Source organism: Bos javanicus, chromosome 18, assembly GCF_032452875.1.
Source record: "Bos javanicus breed banteng chromosome 18, ARS-OSU_banteng_1.0, whole genome shotgun sequence".
Lineage (NCBI taxonomy): Eukaryota > Metazoa > Chordata > Mammalia > Artiodactyla > Bovidae > Bos > Bos javanicus.
In genome coordinates, this window is record NC_083885.1 from 55,158,100 (window position 1) to 55,171,577 (window position 13,478).

Sequence of the window (13,478 nt, forward strand, 5' to 3'; positions counted from 1 at the left end):
TTTATGAAACATGATTTATTCCTTTGGGAGAAATTGATAGACCAATAAATATTGCACAGGGCACTGGTGGAGTCAAGATCCAGGCCGAGGTAGTTTCTGTAGAAAGGGTGAGGGGCCTGGGCAGCGAAGGCACCTGAGTTTTGTTGTTGGGGCCTGAGTGGACACGAGCCTTGGTTTCTGGTTCCTCCTGGCCCACAGCTTTGTGCCGGGCACAAAACTCCCGACCCCTTCAGCCTGGACAAGCTGATGGGCAGTTGACCAAATGGCCTGCCTTATAAGTAGCGGCAATTGATAGAAAGAGCAGGTCTCCTTCAGAAATTCTGATTGGTTGCTTCTCTGCAGGGACAACTGGCTGCCCAAGGTTCATAGTGCCTGGCAGCTGTCTCACTGGCAGTTTGCCAGAGGAGCGGACTAAAAGGTTCTTATTGGCTGCAGGCTGGAGCTCCGCCTCGGTGAACATGATGGGCATTTTGCCCAGTACGGGCTAAACAGACAGTGATATATGGCCTCCGGAGGGCACAGTTTAACAACTGGGCCTGGTGGTGTGTAGCATTGCACGGCTGTGATTGGCTGGCCCTCCCTCCTCAGCCAAACTATGTTTAGAACTTTATGATGAAAGAGGGAGTAAGAGATGGACCAGAAGCAAAGCCAAAAAGCTTTGATTGGCTGTTCATCGGAAGAGGGGCGCCTGGCAACCGCGGGCTGCCTCAGTGGGCGGTTTTGTTTAAGAAAACAGCATAACGGAAGTGGTAACGAGTAATTGGAAGTTGGGGAGTGGCGAAGCATCTTAGCCATGATCGACAGCTTGTCAAGGAGGAGGCGGCGCTTAGTTCCCAACCAGGTGGCTGGGTTGGGCTGGGCCGAGAGGTTTCTCTAAGGAGTTGTCATCGCTAGGTGCGGACTTGGGGGAAGAGAGAGTAGCCAACAGGTCTAGTTTGGGGAGGCCTGGGGGCGGGTACATTCCGACGGTGGGGGGCAGGGCTTGCAGGTGGGCCAGGGCCCTCTTTCCGTTGAAGGCCACGTCACAGCCTGACTGGGCTAGAAGCCAGTTCTCCACCTCCGACTGGAGCCACTGGGAGGTCTCTGCTGGGGGAGAGGCAGGTGTTGTGAGGTCAGACCAACCCGAAGGACTAAGAGTGGGCAGCGGGGAGGGTGCAGGACAAGGAATAAGAGGTGTCTGGGTTTGGAAGAAGCCTAGCGGAGTGGGACAGAACCTAGGAGGCTCAACGTTGGGGCTCTCATCCGGGGACCAGCCAGGGACTCTTGTTCAGGGAGGAGCCATCTGGGCTCTCTAGTAAGGGAGTATTTGGGTTGGCATATAGGAAGCAGCGGACGGGGAGTGGGGAGCATACCACAACAGGAGTCTGATCCAAGACTCCTATCGCAGTTGAGGTTGAGGTCATCCCAGGAGCAGGCCCACCGAGATGGGAACCGGGTCAGGGGTCCCGACTGTTGAATCCGGTTCACCAGCGCGAGCCGGGTTTGGGAGGCGGGCATCGTGGAGATGGGAGTCTCACTGGGGCAAGGCCATCTGGGACTAAGAGAACTCTCGACTCCGTAGTGGCGGGGTGGAGTTTGTTCCAGGTGGGGCCACATCTGCGCCCAGCAGTGTTAGGAAGGGGCGGGGCCTAAGGGGAAAAGGGCCGCAGGAGACGGGGCGGGACCTAGCAAGTGAGGGGCTGCAAAGGGGTGGGGCCTCTTGGCCCCTGCGGGCCTACCTTCCGGCGGGCCCTTTGCCCCCCCGGGCCGCCGGGCCAGGAAGCTGTGCGCAAGCAGCGTCTCTTTGGTGTGCTCGTCCTGTGCGCGCAGGACTAGGGCGCTGAGCAGCTCTGCGTTGTTGGACGTGCTGCGGTAGTAGAGCATGTGCGCCAGCTCCAGCGCCTGCGCGCTGCGCCGATGTCCGAACATCTGCATGCAGGACAAAATCCGGGAGGGGAGGGGCGGGGCCTGCTGGGACTCCACGCCCCGCCCATACACACACCCCACCCAATCACACAGGCACCCATATACAACCCCACCCATACGCACACCCCTAGGTCACTCGGGCAGGTACCGCCCTTCCCAAGGGCTCCCGGGACCTCTGCGGCCCTCTCCGGCTCAGGTATTTTTACGCTTAACCCACACGCTCTGGCCCTAGTGCCTCGGAGGCCGCTGCCCGGGTTTGCTTATCTGAGCCACGTAACAATGGATGTGTTCGAGGATTCACAGACAAGAGTTTTAGCCTGGGCACTTTTCATTACAATTTTTTTTTAAGTCCTTATCATCTAGACACATATAAGTATTTCCAGATGATGTGTAGAATTTGCTTCAAAATAATCCAGTGGTGGTGGGCGGGGGGGTAGGGGCGGGCGGGGTGTCTTTAGGTGAAACCTGATTGTTACTAATTGTTGATGCTGGGTGCTGACAACAGAGGAGCTTATCATACTATTCCATCTGTGCATTTGTTTGAAATTTTTTGAAAGGTTTTAAATATTGTAAAGAGTGTTGTTGTTGTTTAGTTGCTAAGTCCTGTCCGACTCTTTGTGACCCCGCCAGGCTCCTCTGTCCATGGGATTTCCCAGGCAAGAATACTGGAGTGGGTTGCCATTTCCTTCTCCAGGGGATCTTCCCAACCCAGGGATTGAACCCAAGTCCCCTGCATTGGCAGGTGGATTCTTTACTGCTGAGCCACCAGGGAAGCCGGAAGAGAAGTGTTAATGGACAACAAATACTTGATGAGGGAGAGGCGGGTCTGGGGCCCAGCTGTCTACTGGCTACCCCTTCCCCACCCTCCATCCCTCCTGCCTGGACCCCTTTCCTCATTCCTGTTGTCCCTGAAGAGGGAGATGAGAGCCCATCAGTGCCCTCTGGGACTCGAACTCAGATTCATCCACCCAGATTCGTCCTTTCATCCACCAAGTGAGTTCAGGGTTGCTGGGCCCTGCGGCCTGCAGGCCTGGATGCCAGTCCTCTCTCTGCCCCTCCAGCTGTGAGGCTGTGGCCAAAACCTAAGTCTTCGGGTAGCCCTGTCTGTGAGCCAAGGCAAATGACAGAAGGGGCACCAGAAGTTAATAAAACATGGCACAGAAGCTGGCAGGTCACACGTACTTAGTTATTGAAGTATCTTCTGCCCAAAGAGTGTTGCCCACCCTACGTGGAAACCTATGGTGAAATGCCTCTGAAATGAACACAGCCCTGGAAAATCGCTGAAATGGCCTGCACGGTCCCAATGACACGCTCTGTGTGAACTGCACTCTCTTCTTACAAGGCCAGCACAGTCAGTTTATGTCCCTGCATTGGAACGAATCGCCAATTTCTTTGGTTGGAGGCAAGATGCAGGAATTGGATGCATTTGCGACTGTTATGAAAAATACATTGGGTTGTGTGCCCGTTTCTGCCAGGCTTATGGAGTGGAATTCTCGCAGGCTAAGTGAGCAGGTCATGCCATTCCGAGGCAGACACCTGAGGCCAGACCTCTCCCTGGAGAGGGCTCACCACTGGCCAGCTAAATGTCCCTCAGACACTCACCAAGGCCCACGCTGAACGCAGTGTCTCTCCTTATCCAACTCCTCAGTCCCTCCTTCCTCCTCCCCTGGGGTCCGTATCTGGGGTGGCCCCACCATCTACGCCATCACAGATCAGAGCCCTGGCACCATCCTGCCCCCTCCTCGCCAGCCTGTCACTCTCTGGCCCCATCCTCCTGCCTTGACCCTCTCTGCCCTGTCCCCTCCTGTCCAACCCACCTAATGCATCACCCAGCCTCCTCCCAGGCCTCAGTCTCCCCTACTCCCTTCTCTCTGCAAAGCCCCAGAGTTGAGCCTGCCCCTCCCCTGCTCACACCCTCAAATAGCTCCCTAGTGCCCTCAGAGACTCCAAACTCTGTGGCCTGGCCCCAGGGATTACTCCCACTCAATATCCTGCTCCTCTCCCATGAATGCAGCCCGTGTTGAATGAGCCCAGTCTACCCAGATGGTTGCCCTGAGCGCGCCCTGCTCTCTTGGGCTTCTGGGCCTTGGGACAGGCCAAGTGGCTTCCAGTCTTTTCTTGAAAAACACTGTCTTATCATCAAGGTTCAGGATGGACATCGCTTTCCACAGACAAGCAGCTACATCCCTGGGTTCCTACAGGGCCCACTGCCGCCTGGGTCAGGCACGTGGCTGTCTGTCCACAGGCCCCACGCCTCTCCTTCCAGGCAGGACCAGCCCTGAGGCATCTTTGGGATGCCAGCTCGACAACCTTCTCAGGCTGCCCCACGGGCCTCCCCGGGGAACCAGGACATGTCAGGAGCCCCCTCAGCTCAGGAAGTCTGGGAGGGCTTTCTGGAGCCTCTGAGATGAGGGTGAGGAGGGGTTGGTCAGCCTAGCAAAAGGATGCATGCATGCGTGCTAAGTCGCTTCAGTCGTGTCCGACTCTGCGACCCCATGGACTGTACCCACCAGGCTCCTTTGTCTATGGGGATTCTCCAGGCAAGAATACGGAGTAGGCCGCTGTGCCCTCCTCCAGGGGAGAGTATGTTTCAGAAGGAGGAACAGCATATGCAAAGGGAGAGAAGGGGAGAAAAGTAGCGGTGGGAGGAGCTACAAGTATATTTTGGTGGAGCTGAAGCTGAGAATTTTGTCAGATGAGGCTGAAGAAGCAGTGTCTCTGAGGCCAGGTTGTGAGCAAGGGAGGAGCAGGGCCAGCCCAGGGGCCATCTGGGATGGGCTAGAGGGGATCACTGGGTGGGGGAAGGCTAGGAAGAGGATCTGAGCTGGAGCCGAGACAGAGGAGAGGAGACGGGCACAGGGAGCTTGGGGAGCAGAGCACTGGGGGGCAGGAAGGACAGGCTGAGGACTGACAGGTTGGGGGGCAGGGTAATTTCCAGAGGTCTAGTCAGTGATTTGGGGACAACAGGGCCATCCACAGATGGAGAACCAGGAGGAGGAGCAGGTGGGAGAGACGCTGTCCTCCACGTGGCTGCTCCAGACTTGAGTGCGGAGCTCCTGGATCTAGGAGGCACGGGGGAGCAGCTTGTGGAAACCGTGGAAGTGGATGAGCTCTCTGGGGGAAGGGTAGGAAGAGGGCCATATATCCTGCTGCAAAATCAGCCTCCCAGGTGTCTGATCAGAGCAACTGTCCCGAGATGCAGAGCTGGGGAGGAGAAGGGGGTTTCAGGGGAAGATGGATGCTCTGTGGGCAGCTGGACAGAGGCCAGGGAGGCCTGCATTTAAGGCACGGAGGGAGTCCCTGGTAGTCTAGAGATTAGGATTTGGCGCCTTTGGTGCCATGGCCCGGGTTCAGTCCGTGGTTGGAGAATGGAGATATGACAAGCCAAATAAAAAAAGAATGAACTTAAGGAGGCTCAGCCTGGGGCATGGAAAAATGTCTGAAAGGGATCAGTAAATGAACAGGTGAACTGGGCTTTAAACTGGGTGTCTGAGCCCAAGAGACTCAAGAGTTCTCCATCCCCAAGGGCCACTGAGAGGTGGGACAATGGTCCTCCCTGGGCTGAAAAGGCGCATGTCCTCCCCAGAGTAGCTCAACACCCTCTTCCCCCTGCCCCTCTGATCCAGTCTGTGGTTGCCACATTCCCTCTCTGCTTACAGCCCTTCTGTGGCTCCCCTCTGCCCTGAGGACGAAGCCCAGAGCCCCTGCCTTGGCATTCAAGGCCCTCGCCACCCCTCTGGGGCCTTGCTTCTCCATCCTGCACGCCAGACCCCATCCCTGTGAGATTCCCCAGGCTGTGCTCACCACGCCCCTTCTCCACCAGGCTCAATCCCCGCCTTTCAGAGCTTCCCTCAAATGACACCCGACCCCTGGTCCTCAGCAGGAAATGCTCCCTGCTCAGCCAGCGCAGCCTGGTTATTATCTGTGGGATTTATTACCAGGCTTCCTAAGAGCCCGTTGGGATGGCTGAAAACAGCTTGAAAATCAATGAACCAGCAAGTGAATGATCAGGTACAATGGACAATTCGCGCCAGTTCGCACTCTTGGGGCCAGTGCCAACCCCAGGGAGAATCAGTAAAAGGTAGCCGCCTCAAGGCAGAGCTTGAGGTTCAGCAAGCAAAGCACAAGCTGGATTCCAGCGCCCACCTGTCCCTTCGGCCATGAATCCTTGGATGATGAACAACCTGTACAACTGGATGGGGCAGCCCTGCACTCACACGTAGCAGGATCAGGAAAGCAGCTTGTTCAAAACACAGGCCCTGGTCCCAGAGTTTGGCAGTGGGGAAGCCCAGACTCAGCGGACAAGAGCCCAGTCAGTAATAATAGTAATAAAGGTAACGGTGAACTCTCATATGACACGTCTGTACTGTGCACCAGCCTCTGTTTTCCATGTTCAGCGTATTAATGCATTTAATCACCACCACAACTCACTGTCATCTCTGCTTCTGAGATGCACAGAGAGGTTTAAGCAGCTTGTTCAAGGTTACATAGCTTAGGACTTCCCTGGCACTCCAGTGGTTAAGACTCCGCACTTCCACTGCAGGGGGCATGGGTTCGATCCCTGCTTGGGGAACGAAGATCCCACATGCCACATGACATGGTTCTCTCTCTCTCTCTCTCTCTCACATACACACACGCTAAAAGAATAGGTCACACAGCTAGAAGATGGTAGAAATAGATTCAAACCCAGGCAGTCTTGTTCTAAAACACACCCTTCACATCACCAAGTGCCCAGTGAGTGGCTGTGAACACTTGTGTCACACTGGCCATGTGCAAGCCCTGCACCCAGTGCTCATTACAGATTCACTCATCTCTTCCTCACAATAGCCCTCCTAGGAGGGTCTCGCTATTTATTAAGCCCATTTTCCAGATGAGAAAACTGAGGCTCAGGGAGATCAAGAAACCCTCCCAAGGTTGTGTTGAGTGAATAAGGAAGGGAAAGAAAGGCCAACCCGAAGCAGGAATCATCCACAAAAAAAAAGAAACAAACTGACAGGGTGGCCTGACCCTCTAGCTGACCATCAAAGGGCAGGCTTGGTTGGGGGTCACGTACCTTGGCGGCCCGCAGGCCCATGAAAGCAGCGAAGAGCAGCAGCAACAGGGAGGTGGCCATCTTGAGGTCAGAGAGCACCACCATGCCCACGTTGACAAAGAACACTACACCCGAGACGATCAGTGTGACGTTGAGGATGGCACGCTGCAGGGTGGACGTGCGCACCTTCAGCTCGGGCAGCAGCTGCTCCAGACCCTCCAATGGTGTATCCTTGAAGCTCTTCAGCACTAAGTGACCCTTCTTCGTTCGGGCTGCTAGTATCACCCGCTTAAAGTATCTCCTGATGGCCAGAGATGGAGGGGCGAGGACAGTCAGAACAGCCCCCGGGAGTCCCCCTCCAACCCTAGGTCATTCTCGCTGGCTCTGAAGTCACACCATCATTTTAAAAGCTACTTAAAAATGGTGAGAGGAAAGTCAGAAGTAAGCTAAGTGCCCAACTAGAGGGGATCACTAACATGATGCAATCCCCTATTATTGGACACATACGTTGCTTCTGATTTTATGGACTTGATAAATGAGAGCTGAATAAAAATTCTTTAGTTAATGTTCAAACCCAAATTCTATATATATTTCAGGGTATCTGCTAGGTGCCAAGGAGTGCTATTTAGCTCTGGAGAGACAACAAAATGAGTCAGTCACTGCCTTTGTGGAGCTTATAGTCCAGCATGAGAGACAGATAATTAAAATAATTAAATAGACAGTCTGCAAGTATAAATATCTCCCTGGAATAGATTCCTGGAAGTGGAATTACTGGTTTAAGGGATATGAGAGGCTTTTTGTCTTTGGTTTTTGTCTCTGAATTCGTAACCATATTTGATAGTCTGATTTCCAGACCGATTGGGTGACTGACAGGCCCCCTGGCCAACTGTGAGACGATATGGCTCTCCTAACAATATCTGTATCTAACTACGTGTTAAAAACATAGTGTTCTTCAGAAACCTGGTGGTACCACTTTTTCAGAATGTGGCCTTCCCTCTCTGAGCCTCAGTTTTCCTCATTTGGAAAACGGAGAGAAATGTCCCTAGCCCTTCTCTTCCCCTAAGAATTGCAGGTCTTATTTCTCCTTGGGAAGAAGAGGCAGTATTTCATTGACCCTTTCTCCTTTCTTGACATCCCACCCAGGTCCCAGACACCCAAATCCAGACACTGACCTGTCCGTCCCCTCTCGACTCTAACCTTGCTCCCTCTTGCTGCAGCTGGGGAACAGGGGCCGCCTCACCTCTCTGCAGGGGGTGATTTGAAGAAGAAACGCTTGGAGCCCACGCTGGACTTACGGGGCATCTTCCCAACTCGCTGGCCCAAGGCCCAGAAATGCATGTAGATATACTGGTCCAAATTTATTGTCACCTGCCAAAGGGAGGGAGAAGGAAGCAAAAGCAGCTGAGCATAAGCCACGGTGTATGCAGGATACTAGAATTACATGCCTCACCCCCAGTGATCCTCTGCCTCCCCACCTACTTCCCAGACTCATCATCATCCAGTGTGCAGACAGACAGCCATGTATGGTTGTTCACGTTGTACACTGCACAAGGACACACCATCCAAGATGGCACCATCCACGTCATAGTCATCTTCATGACCATATTTCCTAGCATCTATAATGCCACTGATTTTAAGGTACTCTATCATTTTATGAAGCAACTAAAAGGGAAAATATATTGTCAATTAAACTACTCAACAGGGGCTTCCCTGATAGCTCAGTTGGTAAAGAATCTGCCTGCGATGCAGGACACCCCGGTTCAATTCCTGGGTTGGGAAGATCTGCTAGAGAAGGGATAGTCTATCCACTCCAGCATTCTTGGGCTTCCCTGGTGGTTCAGCTGGTAAAGAATCCTCCTGTAATGCAGGAGACCTGGATTCAATCCCTGGGTTGGGAAGATCCCCTGGAGAAGGAAAAGGGTACCCACTCCAGTATTCTGGCCTGGAGAATTCCATGGACTGTATAGTCCATGGGGTCGCAAAGAGTCGGACACGACTGAGTGAACTTTCACTTTCACTTTTCAAACCATGCCACACTACTGCTTCTAAGTCACAATCCAATTTCAGAGACGGTTAAGTCTGACTTTAGAAAACAGCACAACTTAAAATCACCAAAATGTGGTGATTTTTAGTATTTTGATGATAATACTAACAGTGTTTAGTATTTTGATTATTAGTATTTTGTTGACTTTTTCTTTTGGCTGTGCCATGCGGCTTATAGGATCTTAGTTTCCCGACCAGGGATTGAACCCAGGCTCCAGAAGTGAAAGCGCTGAGTCCTCACCACTGAACTGCCAAGGAATTCCCATATTTTGTTGACTTTAATGGTGAGTATTTTGTATTATTTATTATAGTCAGCCCTCCATAACTGCAGGTTTCACATCTGTTGATTCAACCAACTATAGGACTGAAAAAAATTTTAATTCCAGAAAGCAAAACTGGAATCTGCTGGTATCACCAACTCTTTTACACAGCATTTACATTGTATTAGGTATTACAAATAATCAGAGATGACTTAAAGTATGCAGGAGGATATGCATAGGTTATATGCAAATACTATGCCATTCCATATAAGAGACTTCAGCCTCTGAGGATTTCTATATCCTCAAAGGCACTGGAATCAATCCCCACCCCCCACACCAAAGGACAGCTCTCTTAATAGTTTGCAGGCAGATGGTGATAGAGTCTCTAGTCCTAAGAAGACCTGTAGCTTATGATGCTTTTCCAACAGGTGGGAGTGAAGTTACCTGAGAAGAGGCACCTTTTTCTATTTCACCAAAGGTGCCACATGGGCTAGTGTTCAGGACTACAGCTCCCAGCAGCCTCTGCTTCCCAAAGGCTCCACCCCTGCCCAAGGTCTCCTGGGAGTTTGGGTTGTTTTCTGGAAGACAAGTACCTGGACCTCATCCTGAGGGTGATGGACCACCAGAGCGTAGGCCAGGGTGTCCTCCGTGAGTGGGGAGAAGTTGGCCTGGGCCAGCAGGGGCTCCAGGGCCTGAAGCACTTCCTTCTCATTGGACAGACGCTGAGGGTCTGTAAGTGAAGGCTGGTCAAGAGTCTCCCTGTCCGGGTTGATGGGGTCATACAAGGCCTGAGGAGAGAGTCAGAGAGAAGAAAAATGGACTAGGTCAGAGTGTGAGGGATTGTGGGTACATGTAAGGATGTTCCTGGCCCCATATTTTAAATAATGGGCTACCCCAAGGCTGGATTTGGGGCCCTCTTCCTGTCTCTCCCCTCAAGCTCACAATATGTTGCCTCACCATTCCCATGGCCTTAAACACCATCTCCATGCAGGTAACTACCCAACTCACATCTCCAAATCAGACCTCTCCTCTAAGTTCTAGACCTAATATCCATGTTCAGTTTGTGGGGATGTTTAGTAGTAATGGCACCCCACTCCATTACTCCTGCCTGGAAAATCCCATGGACAGAGGAGCCAGGTGGGCTACAGTCCATGGGGTCGCTAAGAGTCGGACATGACTGAGCGACTTCACTTTGACTTTCCACTTTCATGCATTGGAGAAGGAAATGGCAACCCACTTCAGTGTTCTTGCCTGGAGAATCCCAGGGACTGGGGAGCCTGGTGGACTGCCGTCTTTGGGGTCACACAGAGTCAGACACGACTGAAGCGACTTAGCAGCAGCAGCATTAGAGTAGTACTTCCCCTTCCCCCATAGTAGTAGAGAAGGCAGCGGCTGTGGGGCTGCCCAGATAGACTACATTTCCAGCCTCCTTTGAGACTAGGTGTGGCCAGAATTCATCCACAGAATATGAGCAGAAGTAACAGATACTTCTTGCCCCTCCTGCACCTTCCACTCGTTCCTTGTTCTTAACAGCTTAGAACGCTCCCCTGCCTACAACCGAGTTCTGAGCCCACAGAGATGAAGACGGGGCCCTCAGGGGATGGCAGAGCAACAACATGGAAGGAATCTGGGCCTGGCATCATCTCATGAGGAACAGAGCTGCTCATCTACCGTGGCCAACTTACCACAAGGCTGTTAAATGGGAGAGGAAGAATCCTCCACCTTCTTTAAGCCATTGCCTTGTGGGGTCTGCTTGTTACAAGAGCTAAGCCTTTATAGGAACTAATACAAACTCTCTACCTGACATTTCTTTGGGATGTCACAGTTGCCTCAAATCCAACATGTCAGGCCCACAAGATCACATCCTCCCATCCCCATCTTCCAGCAAAATAACCATCCTGGATGCCCCCTCCCAAAGCTATTCCCCCCAACCTTCCCTGGCCTCTCCCCTGAGCATCAGATTCTCATAGGCAATTATGTCTTTGGCATCTCCAGCTGGATGTCTAATGTCTAATACCATGTCTAATGGTATCTCAGATCTAACATGATCTAAGGAAAACTCTCCACTTCTTCCCCCTCCCCATCTCAGTCTTCTTTCAGGAAATGGCACTGTGATCCATTCAGATGCTGATCAGGAACCCTGGAGGCATCTTTGATTCCTTTCTTATCATCACCCCCGTATCTGATCTTTAGCAAATTCAGCAGACTCTGAATCGTTCTGGACTCTAGCTTCCTTTCCATCCCACTGCTGCCTTCTCGTCCCAGCCACCATTGCCTCGCACCTAAACAAGTGCATCGGGTTTCCACTCTCCCACCATGTCCAAACCAGTTCCCACGTGGCTGTCACGAGGAGCTTACTGAGATTATAAACAGACTCTATCCCTCCAGCGGCTTCTCATAGCATTTGGAATAAAATCCAAACTCTATGACCTTCAGTGTCCCCATAGAACTGGGTAATGCCTTGTCCATCTCATCTTATGCACCTATGAATGCTGCCCAAAATTGTTGACTGAATGAATGAATGCATGAAAAAAAAAAAAAAAAGAGCTAGGGACTTCCCTGGCGGTCCAGTGGTTAGGACTCTGTGCTCTCAATGCAGGGGGCCCAGGTTTGATCCCTGTTTGGGGAACTAGATCCCACATGCCACAACTAAGAGTTTGCATGTCACGACTAAAGACCCTGAAGTGCTACAACAAAGATGGAAGATCCTGCATGCTGCAACTAAGACCCAGCACAGCCAAATAAATAAATATGTGGAAAAAAAAAACAATTTTTTTTTAAAGAGCAAGCTTCCAGGTGGCTTGCCTATTTGTTCACAGAGAGATGGAGTTTCAGGGTGACATATAATGTGTCCCAGACTATCCAACAAGCCCCAGAGGGAAGCACCCCTCCATAAAACCAGCCCCTAAACCCCACCCTCTGTGTGTCTCTCAGGAGAGGCAGCCTTAAGGAACAACATATCAAGGTCAGGGGAACCTTTTGTTAGTGGAAGGAAACCAGGGAGGGGACATTCCAAGTGGGAGGAATGGCCTGGGCAAAGGTTTGGAGACGGAAAGTCCAGGGTCTCCGAGACAACGGAGCCAGGTGTCTGATGATGTAGTAGAGAATCGAGCCCAGCAAGTCCTCATGGGAACTAACTCTGAGGGCCGGCCCGTGCTGGCCCAGAACAGTACTGGGGCCCAGAACTAAGGCCTGTGTCCAAGTCCTTCCAGCCAGGCTGACAGAGCAGGTCCCATGGGCCATGTTCTCAAATTCACGGAATGACCTTGAGAAATGCCTTTCCCGGGGCTGAGCTGCACTTTGAGAGTGAGGGACTCTCAGAGCTGGAGGAGGGAGAAGTGCATTCATCTAACATCCACTGCGAACCAGATTCTCTTCTGGGAACTTCGCATCCGCCCATGGCTTCGAGCCAGAAACCTGGATGTGGTGGGTGACCACTGCTGTTCCCTTTCCTTGCATGATTTATTAATCACGATGATTCCACCTCCAAAACAGAGAGCCACTCCGCCAGGCTCTCTCCTCCCCACCAGCCCTGCCCAGTCCACACCACCATCACCTTCTGCCTGGATGAGTCCAACAGCCGTCTCCAGGGCCCTCACCTCCCTCCTCTCAAGTCCACTCTCAAGCCCTCTGTGTCCCAAAGGGGGTCCTGAAATTCCTCCCCAATCCTGCTCTCCCTCACCCCCATCTTCTCCATGTCAGAGAAGTGCATTCTTCCAGGTGCTCAGGCCCAAAGCCTCTGGTCATCCTGGACTCCTCTCTTTCTTCAACCCATCAGCAAATCCTGATGGCACCCATTCAAAACAGACCCAGGATCCGACCACTTATCTCCTGGGCAGTCGTGACTGCCGCGCCAGTCTCCCGGCTCCCAACCTCACCTCCCAGTCTGTTCCCGGCAACCACCAGAGGGCGCCTCTTGGAACAGAAGTCAGCTCACGTCTGTTCGCTCAGAGCCATTTCCTGGCTCTCACCTCACTCAGAGTCAAAGCCAAGTCTTCACTGTGTCCCATAGGGCCCTGAAGGATCTGGCCACGGGCCCCTCTCTGGCTCATCTCCAGCTTTGCTCCTTCACTCACTCACCTCTAGCCCCTTCTACACACCATGCACACTCCAGCCACCGGGCCTTTGCACTTACATTCTCACAGATCTCCACATGGCTCACTCTGGCCTCCTTCAGGCTCAAATGTCACCCCCTCAGTGAGGCTGTCCCTGACTACTCCACCTAAAACTGCAAAAAA

At 52.5% G+C, this 13,478-nt stretch overlaps 1 protein-coding gene across 3 annotated transcripts in view; it reads right to left on the reverse strand.

Moving 5' to 3' along the window:
• The window catches only part of TMEM143 (transmembrane protein 143), a 20,302-nt gene continuing 6,824 nt past the window's right edge, over positions 1-13,478 (reverse strand). Inside the window, exons 4-8 of one of the 3 annotated variants that reach the window (XM_061388895.1) lie at positions 9,834-10,028; positions 8,178-8,305; positions 6,959-7,238; positions 1,719-1,908; positions 1-1,083 (exon numbers count right to left, since the gene is read on the reverse strand). In XM_061388895.1, the coding sequence (XP_061244879.1) occupies positions 827-1,083; positions 1,719-1,908; positions 6,959-7,238; positions 8,178-8,305; positions 9,834-10,028 (1,050 nt within the window). In that variant the 3' untranslated portion in view covers positions 1-826. Of the gene's footprint in view, positions 1,087-1,718; positions 1,909-6,958; positions 7,239-8,177; positions 8,306-9,833; positions 10,029-13,478 lie in introns of all 3 variants that reach the window. The other 2 variants (XM_061388897.1, XM_061388896.1) reach the window with 2 other exon arrangements.